The sequence below is a fragment of the Petaurus breviceps genome, unplaced genomic scaffold, assembly GCF_028583685.1.
Source record: "Petaurus breviceps papuanus isolate PSGF00001 unplaced genomic scaffold, PetGlider_PUasm1.0 90822, whole genome shotgun sequence".
Lineage (NCBI taxonomy): Eukaryota > Metazoa > Chordata > Mammalia > Diprotodontia > Petauridae > Petaurus > Petaurus breviceps.
The window spans coordinates 21,553,860-21,563,429 of NW_027187351.1; the positions used below are offsets into that span (position 1 = coordinate 21,553,860).

Consider the following 9,570-nt stretch of genomic DNA (forward strand, 5'->3'; position numbering starts at 1 on the left):
AAAGTTGCAATCATGAAAACATTTATATATAAATCAATTCATATTTACAAGCATAATAGATTGCTAAACAGTTTACAGAGGGGAAAAAAATACAACCATGAACTACATAAAAATATTCCAAATCACTAATAATAGAAAAATGTAATCCAAACATCTCTGATGATCTACCCTGCACACACAGATTGGCAATGAAGACAACAAAAAATGAGAATTGCTGATGGGGCTTTGTAAGAAAAGTACATTTATGCATTGCTTGTGGGACTGTGAGCTGGTCCAGATATTATCAAAAACAATTTGGAACTATGTCTTAATAGTTATTAAATTTTGTATACCCTTTGGGCTAATAGGTATATAAGTTTAAAAACATCAGAGAAAGAGGGAAAGGATACATATGTAGGAAAATATTTAGAGCTATTATCTTTAAAGAATTAATAATGGATAGTGTGTTCTACAATTGAAGAAATGATAAACAGATTATGGTATGTGCATATGCTGGAAATTATTTTGCTATAAGAAATCATTAAGGGTCTCAATTCTGAGAATCCATAGAAGATAAGCATGAACTCTTATACAGTGAAGTGTGACGAAACAGAAAAACAAATTAGATAATAACAATATTGTTTAACATAAACAACTTTGAAAGATGTAAGATGTCTGATCAATGCAATAAGCAACCAAAATTCTGGAGGACTCTCAATGAAATACGCTGTCCAAATCTTAAATTATGTGTGTGTGTGAGTGCGTGTGTGTATATGTGTGTGTGTGTGTGTGTGTGTGTGTGTGTGTGTGTGATGGAAGTACTAGTACAGATTATTTGGACATAAGCAATGCACAATTTTTTGGGGCGGGTGACTATATAGGTTGTTATAATGATTTATTTTCTTTCTTATTCAAGTTATTATTTGTTAACTAAAAAACAATAATTTTATTAAATTTACATGCAAAAAATTATAGGCCCATTACTATTTATGACTTCCATGTTTTTCTTCCCTAAAACTTTTAAAGCAGGCAGAAGAAATTTGGAAAGAATATATACCTAATATGGTGATTTAAATTAAGGGTAACAAACTACTGACTTCATAAAACCTATTTTGGTGTAAGCCTCTCCTCAAAAAATAGTTCCAGGACATTTCTACTAATTGTTTCTGGACTATGATTTAAAATATAAGACTGATATATTGACTGGGGATTGAGGAATGACTAAGGACTGGTAAAAATGTTTTTGCTCAAAAAATGTAAACAAATCAATGTAGTTTTAAACTGAAAAGAAAGCCTGAGGAAGAAACGATCTGTAAAAATTGACCAAGTCAGAGACTTTAAATGTACTTTAATTTAGGCAAATAATAACATTAGTAATACCCCAAAATTGACAAAATCAAGAATAAAGAAGAAAGGCATCAATAAGCCTTCAGATATCTATACAAAAAGGGCAAAATTATAAGTAATTAACTTATTATATAAAATTCAAAGTAATACCAAAATAATCTGTGACTCTTAAGAAAGTTAAGGATACTGAAAATTGTTGGGGAGAGGGGAGTGTGTTCCTTGCCCCCACACTGGTGAAAAACTTAAGACTAAAGAAGGAAAAAAAATGTCTTACACAGTACATATAGGATAATGTTATTTGACGGTGAAGAGTGGGTAAAATTTTTAAACCTTTGTTTTGCTTTTGTTTTCTGTGTATAAGAATCATCTTTGGACTGGGAAAAAAAAAGAAGAAAATGATGAATAGGGAGTTGATACTCAAAATACAGAAATAATAAGAAGAGCCTTATCTGCTATGATGAAATCAGACAATTAAGCCCAGGTGAATTTCTTTTTGGAGATGGAAAATTTTGGCAAATATTATTGCCTTTCCACTCTCTGTGACTGGAAGATACACTTCACAAATTGAGGATGAGTGTTCTTTAAAAATAGAAAGAAAAAAATGTAGAAAATCTAAAAACTACAGTTCAGTGAGATTTAATCCTTACTTGAAATATCAAAATATTTATTTGTGTAACATGAATCAACTGCCCCCTACAAGCCACTGCTTAAAAGTCAGGTAGGCTCTATTTCATTCTTTCTCTCCAATCCTACTCGTCATCAATACTTTAAGGACATTTGAGGATCTAGCTTTTCTACCAGTAGCTCCAGCCACAAACTATTATGTCGATCCCTTAGTGTAGTGGGTAGTCTTTGGCAACCCCATTAAATTAGCCCAACAGATGCTTTATACGTAAAAATATTTACTTCAAAAGATATAAACAAAAACATGTAAACTTACCCAATAATCTTCCTCCTGACTTTCACCATCTCAGTCCCTAGGTAAACAAAGGTAATTACCTTCATAACGTTCTTTCTGATGGAGTATAATTCCAGTTCCAAGTCCAAAATTCCCCTTTAACTCAATTCCCTACCACCCTGGCTTCTAAACATTTCCCTGCCAGGGAGGCTGGATGTAAGGGAACATCGCACCTGCAATCTTGCCTCTAAAGTCATCATATGATGGTCATCAAAACTCCAGGTTCCATGGGGGTTATCCTTTGCAGCTGAAACTGTGGACAAATCATGTAATACAGAAACAAGCACCTTCAGGCCCATTTCTTAGAGCAAAAAGTGAAGAGCTTAGTCTTGCTAGCTTTAAAGGCAAGCAAACAATTAAGGGAGGCTACATTATCCACTTTGGAGAGGACTGAGAGGGCTCGATTACAGATAATCTAGAACTACTTCAAAGATCCCTCAGAATATCTCCATTAGTTGAACTAGGCATGCCTAGATCAAATGGGTGTAATGCCACGCACGTGCAGCTTTCCAGAGGACTGCAGCTGTGAACAGCTTTTAAGGTTCCAATTACATAGTACAGTGAAAACTCTATTTCAGAGCAAAACATTCACAGAAAATCAAGGTACATCATTCACAATATTACAACTTATACCATAAAAGCAAAATAAAGTATTCACAATGACATTACTAAAATGGCCACTTAGTTTTCACCAAAGTGGTCATATAGTTTTCAACAAAGTACATTCATTTAGTCAATCACAAAATCCTTAATTCAACCACAAAGTGCAAAAGTCAAAATTCTATACCCCTAGGGCACAGTTAATCATAATCTTCTCACTCAGTACATAGTATCCAAGTAAAGTCTTCTTCCAACTTGACTGTAGGCTGGCTTTCAGCTTCAATGGTTCCTCTTCCATGGCCACAGTTCCAACTGTCGTCTGCATCCAAAGGTAGGCAGCTCCCAGTTCCTTGCCCAGCTCCTTGCCCAGTTCTTCATCCAGTTCCTGTTCCATATTGTCCACAATTTCACAATGTCCAGTCCATCTCAAATCCTTCACAGTCTCTGTTTCTGGGAAGACAAGGCTTAATAAAGCCACAAGAATATTCAAACACATTGCCAGCACCATCATCAATTCACTATCTGCCTGTGAAATCAACTCAGACCCACCAACAAGGTCGGAGAACTCAACACAAATCATCAACATAAAAATCAACACAGAAGCACAAACAAGGACAAGAAATCAGCACAAATCATCAGTAAAATCCTAGGACCTTGTAGCAGCAAGCACCCCAGCATCTCCAGGGTGTCTGCCAACACAGATTCTTAGATGTGCTTTGTTAAAGGAAAGCTACTCAAAATGGGTTAACTAGCTTACTTTAATCAGTCCGATATGTATCGTTTACCTAGCTCAGGGGAAAAAGGTCAGCACCCTGAACTTCAGATATACAGACAGAATTATCAAGACAGAAACAGATCAAGTAGACAGATTTCCAAACTGTCCAACCATTACATTCATACCAAACAACATCTGGGTTTTTCAAAGGCAAGGGGGAGCTCTCAACAACAGCTTCCCAGAATTTCATCAAATCATAGAACACTTCTCAAAGTGAGCCCCCAAACAAAGCTACACACCAGGGCTTACATAGCCTTCTCCTGGCTCAGAGAATGCAGCAACCTTATTGACTCACTGGCCAATCAAGAAGTATCTACTGAAAAACAAGCCTCCCACCCCAGGCTCCAGGTGCACTTTAGCCTAGGGGAGGGAAGATCTTACAAATTTACATTCCCATTACAGACCTCCAAAACCTTCCTCTAGGACTTCTGTAAAATACAAAATCCTCTTTCAGGATTTCCAGTAAGGTCCCAGGGCTTTTGTACAAAGTATCACAAACAAACATCAACAGGGACAGAACAGACAAAAAGAGTGCTGGAATACCACAAATTTTCTCCTTCTTGACTCTGCCACCACAAAAGTCCTCTTTTCAGTTCTTTTTTTTTTCTCCAGCCCTGGGGCTTTCCTTATATAGTCCTTAGCTCCTCCCCAGGATTTCACAACTTCTGGGATTCACAAATTGTGGGGTTCACACATTCTGTTTCTTAATAGACTTGATACAAGGCTCAAAAGAAACAAGGAGAACAAAAGAAACAAGGAAACAAAATAAACCTTAGCTGAAACAAGGTGTGAACTATGTTTGTGTTTGCCATTACACTGGGGTTGCTTATGATTTAAAAGATATTTAGTTAAAAAAAACTAGAAAAGCATATGAAGATCACAAAGGAGCATTATGGAATCATCAGTACAAACTATTCAAGATTAAAGTCATTTCCCCTTTACTTACTAAATTATAAAGCAAGACAATCTGATTCTTATAATTTATCCAGCCTTTAACTAAACATTTAACTGTTTGAAAACTTGAAAAAAAAGAAAGAAATGCTTTAGACAATAGTACAGTTAGATAAATTGTCAAATATTTGTCAAATGAATATAAATGACTACATATCAATCAATTAACAAACATTTATTAGTGGATGCTATGTTATAGGTCCAGTGTGACACAATTGAAATATGGTAGTCAGAATCTAAAATCTTTAGTTATTTAGATGTGGAATGATATATCTGAGAATAAGCCTGGAACTATTAACTGAAGCTAAAAAATGAAGGGATTTAAATGGTTAAAAAAGCAGTTTCTATTTGGCATTAGTTTGAAAGGAGACTGCATTGCCCTTCACCCTCTGGAGCCAACATGGGTCGCGTTCGGACCAAGACCGTGAAGAAGGCGGCGCGAGTCATCATTGAGAAGTACTACACCCTCCTAGGTAATGACTTCCACACCAACAAGCGCGTGTGCGAGGAGATCGCCATCATCCCCAGCAAGAAGCTCCGCAACAAGATCGCGGGATATGTTACTCATCTAATGAAGCGGATCCAGAGAGGCCCTGTGAGAGGTATCTCCATCAAACTGAAGGAAGAAGAAAGAGAAAGGAGGGATAACTACATCCCTGAGGTCTCTGCTTTGGATCAGGAAATCATTGAAGTGGACCCTGATACCAAAGAAATGTTGAAACTCCTGGACTTTGGTAGTTTGTTCAACCTGCAAGTTACCCAGCCCACAGTTGGGATGAACTTCAAAACACCAAGAGGAGCTATTTAATATTTACTTTTGCCTTCTTTCCAATAAACTTGGGAACTCCCCCCCCCCCCAAAGAAAGGAAACTGCATTGCAGAGCTCCAGTATCTGTCATTCTTTTCACTTAAAATTTTTTATTAGTAACATAGACATAGGGATGTCATTTTTATCAGTTATAGGTCACTCAAATCTTACAGGTATAGCCAACATATTGTATAAGGGAGTTAGGGTTACAAATCACACACACACACACACACACATATGTTTATGTATATGTGTAAAATGGAAATACTAAATATAATTTAAATTGACTAGTGAAACAATGACCCAGATTAGCTCAATAGGCATGTTTTACTTCGATAAGGTGTGTCATTAGAATACTATTTAGTGACATGAAATAGAAATTTAGAGGGTTTTTTTTTATAATTATGTGGGAATTATCACAATTTAGATTAAATGCATGAATGCTGCAATCCTTAGGATTTCCACCAAAGTTTCCTTGTGGCTTCCTTCACAATTTAAATGAACTTATTTCTAAGTATAGCTAATACTATGGGTGTGGAACATGTGACCTTGAGGCCACATATGGTGTTCTAGATCTTTAGATGCTGTCTTTTGACTGAATCGAAGTTTTACATAACAAATCTTTTTTTATTAAAGAGTTTTGTTCTTTGAAGTCTAGATTTAGTCCAAAGGCCACATGTTAGGACCTAGAGAGCCACATGTGGCCTCAATGGATTTTTTTTTTTTTGCTTTTTTGGAGGACAGGGCAATTGAGGTTAATTGACTTGCCCAAAGTCACACTGCTAGTCTTTATGTTAAGTGTCTGAGACCAGATTTGATCTCAGGTCTTCCTGAATCCAGGACTGGTGCTCTATTCATTGTGCCACCTAGCCACCCCACAATGGAAAATTTTTAATAATTTTCATAGTAGAGTTGAATTTTCCATAGCATGATTACCTTATCTCTATGGTAGAACTAGTATTTAATCTAACTGTCTTAGTTTTCTCAACTGTAAAATAGCATCAGTGATAGCACCTACCTCATATGGTTGTTGTGTCACATGCAAGAATATTAATGAAGCACTTAGGGTAGTGACTAATTGGCACTTGAATAAAGTCAGGGAATTAAGGAGGGGGAGATAAGGATAGAGAGCATTTTATTCATAGGGGACAGCCAGTGAAAATGCCTATATTTAGAGGAAACATTATCTTTTTTGAGAAACACAAAAGAGGATAATGCTCCTGCATCTTGGAGGGGGTCTATGTGTTGGGCATAAGGAGGGTAAGATATAAAAGGTCTGTAAAGCTCAGAGTAAGAGGCATATTATGAAGGTATTTGAATCACAAACAAAAATCCTAAAGATAATATAGAGCTTCTCTAGTTTATGACTAAGGAGTTGATAGGCCAGACTCTTGCTTTAGAAAGAGTATTTTGGCAGCCGTGTGGTCAATGGACTGATATGCAGAGAGACTTGCAGTAGGTAGACCAAGTAGAAGGCTATTTTAATAGTCCATTCATTGGCTGATGATGGTCTACACCAGAACAGTGGAAGTGTCAGAGGAGAGAGTGAAGTAGAGAGAGGTTAAAAGGGTAGAATCACCCTTGGCAACAGATTAGATATTAAGTTGGAGTGTGAGAGTGATGAGCTAAAATAAAACCTTGATTGTGTATTTTGGGGCATTAACTGCCATCTGTGAGTCCTTTCTGTTGTTTTTTTCTTTCTTTCCATGGAAGGCATTGTGCCAAATGCTTGCAGCATATTTGTATCTTTAATTAATATTTGCAGAGTTGGATCCTATTCTAAGGAAGTCTGAGAGAGGGCAAAATAAGTCTGAGTGATATGATTTGGAGGTCAACTCTTCTCTATATTAAACCTTGACCATTTTTTTTTTTGTTTTTTACAAACCAAAAACTTGGGAATCTGGACCATGAGATAGAGCAAGCATATTAAATTTCAGTTACCATTTTTTTAGGAACATGTGGAAATTGTAATGAACACATTTGTTGTTTAGTCATTTCAGTCATGTCCAACTTTGTGACACTACTTGGAGTTTTCTCGGCAAAAATACTGGAGTGACTTGCCATTTCATTCACAGCGCATTTTACAAATGATAAAACTGAGCCAAAAAGGGCTAAGTGACTTGCCCAGGATGAATTAGCTAATATGTGTCTGAGGCTAGATTTGAACTCAGGTTTTCCTGACTCCAGACCTGGCACCTGATCCACTGTGCCACCTAACTACTCCAACACACAGGTTCACACATATATTATAAATTTACTACCATAAATATATGCTGTTTAATCGTATCCACAATTAATATGTCAAGCTTCTATATTACTAAGCACATTCTTTAGTAGTACTGAAATCTATAACCATTATACAAATTACTTCAAGAGAAGCAAGATCAACAGTAATGCCATTTTCATAAACAAAGAAAAGCATTATTATTCTCAGTGGCACAAGATGCATGTATTGTGGAGGAGAGAGAGAATCCCAGATCAAAATAGGCACTAATGCTTATTTTATAGTTGGCCAAATTTTGGTTCAGCAGATGTTCAGTTTTCCTACAAGGGAATAACTGTGTTTAAAGGGAATAAAAGGGAAATGACAAGAGAGAGGAAAAAGTCTCCTATAGGTACCCACAAAGAAGTGGTTTTTCTTGTCTTTCTTTTCACTGAGGGCAGAATAAATCCTGATGGATATTCCTTTTTTGTTCTTCCTTGAAGATCACATAGGTTTTCTACTTCTGTTATGTATAACAATAGAGATCTCTTCACAATTTTCATCAATGGTATAAAATAATTTAAGGCAAAAGTCCCTCAGCATTCAGCAGTTGAAAGTTTAGAGTTATATTCATTTTTTGCTCTCTTCCAAAAGAACCACTTTCATGCTAAAAGATTGCCTTTCATTGTTATTACCTCTTGAGTATTAGTTGTATTGTTTTTTTCCATGTTCACAGAGATTGCTAGTTGGAGAATTGGAGTGTTCATAAGATTAGAGGCTCCCAGGCTGCATTATACAGGGACATGTGCCAGTTTATTTGTCTTTGACAGGAGCAATTTTCGAAAAGACTTTAATGGTTGTATCCAGTGGCTTTAAGTAAGGGTTATTGTCAAATCCCACCTGGTGTTTAGAATTATTCTATACACAAGAGCTTGTAACATAATTCATTGAATGTTTTTCCAAATAAATAATGATAAATTCCCAACAACAGCCTTGATTTAAACATAGATTACAGATGTGCTTTAAAGCGAGACACCTCTCCCCAAAAAGTAACTCTAAAAAATTATTACAATAATTCAAAGAAATACAGTTGATACAATATTTCAATCTTTTATGTTTAAGTAAATTATGCTTCATGTCTTAAAGAGCTACCTGTGTCACATCTCTTAGAAATAGAAATAAAATTGCAAAATTCCTTCTAAAATTTCACCAAGCCTGAGCAGCAACTATTTCATGAAGAAAACAAAAGTTATTTGAATTATAAAACTGTAGATTAGGTATAGGAAGAAATATCTAGACTCATCTAGTTAAACTCCCTCATTTAAATAAAAAAGGAGGAAATGGAGTCCCCAAAATTTAAGTAACCTATTGTAATGGAAATGCAAATTTAAAGATCTTCCCTGCCCCTAGCCTAAAGTGCACCTGGAGCCTGGAGTGCGAGGCTTGTTTTTCAGTAGATACTTCTTGATTGGCCAGTGGGTCCAGAAGGTTGTTATATTCTCTGAGACAGGAGAAGGCTATATGAGCCCTGATTTGAGGCTTTGTTTCGGGGCTCACTTTGAGAAGTGTCCTGTGATTTGATCTGGATTCTGAGAAGCCGTTGTTGAGAGTCCCCCCTCAGCTTTGAAAAACCCAGAAGTTGAAACCCATATGTTGATTGGGTATGGATGTAATGGTTGGACAGTTTGAAAACTGTCTACTTGATCTGTTTCTCTGTCTTGATAATTCTGTCTGTATATTCTGAAGTTCGGGGTGCTGACCTTTTTCCCCTGAACTAGGTAAACGATACATATTTCACTGATTAAAGTAAGCTTGTTAACCCATTTTGAGTTGCTTTCCTTTATCAAAGCAGATCCAAGAACCTGTATTGGCAGTCCCCCTGGGGACCCTGGGGTGCTTTCCGCTACACCTATCTAAGCTCACAAAGTTTAAACCCAGGTCCAATGATT

General features: G+C 36.4%; 1 protein-coding gene across 1 annotated transcript; it reads left to right on the forward strand.

Annotated features, from left to right (window-relative positions):
• Window positions 1-4,961: 4,961 nt before the first annotated feature.
• Window positions 4,962-5,460, forward strand: LOC138148178 (small ribosomal subunit protein eS17-like). The gene has a single exon (XM_069070759.1). It carries the CDS (start codon window positions 5,011-5,013, stop codon window positions 5,416-5,418), a length of 408 nt encoding a protein of 135 aa, XP_068926860.1. The 5' UTR covers window positions 4,962-5,010; the 3' UTR covers window positions 5,419-5,460.
• The last annotated feature ends 4,110 nt before the right edge of the window (window positions 5,461-9,570 follow it).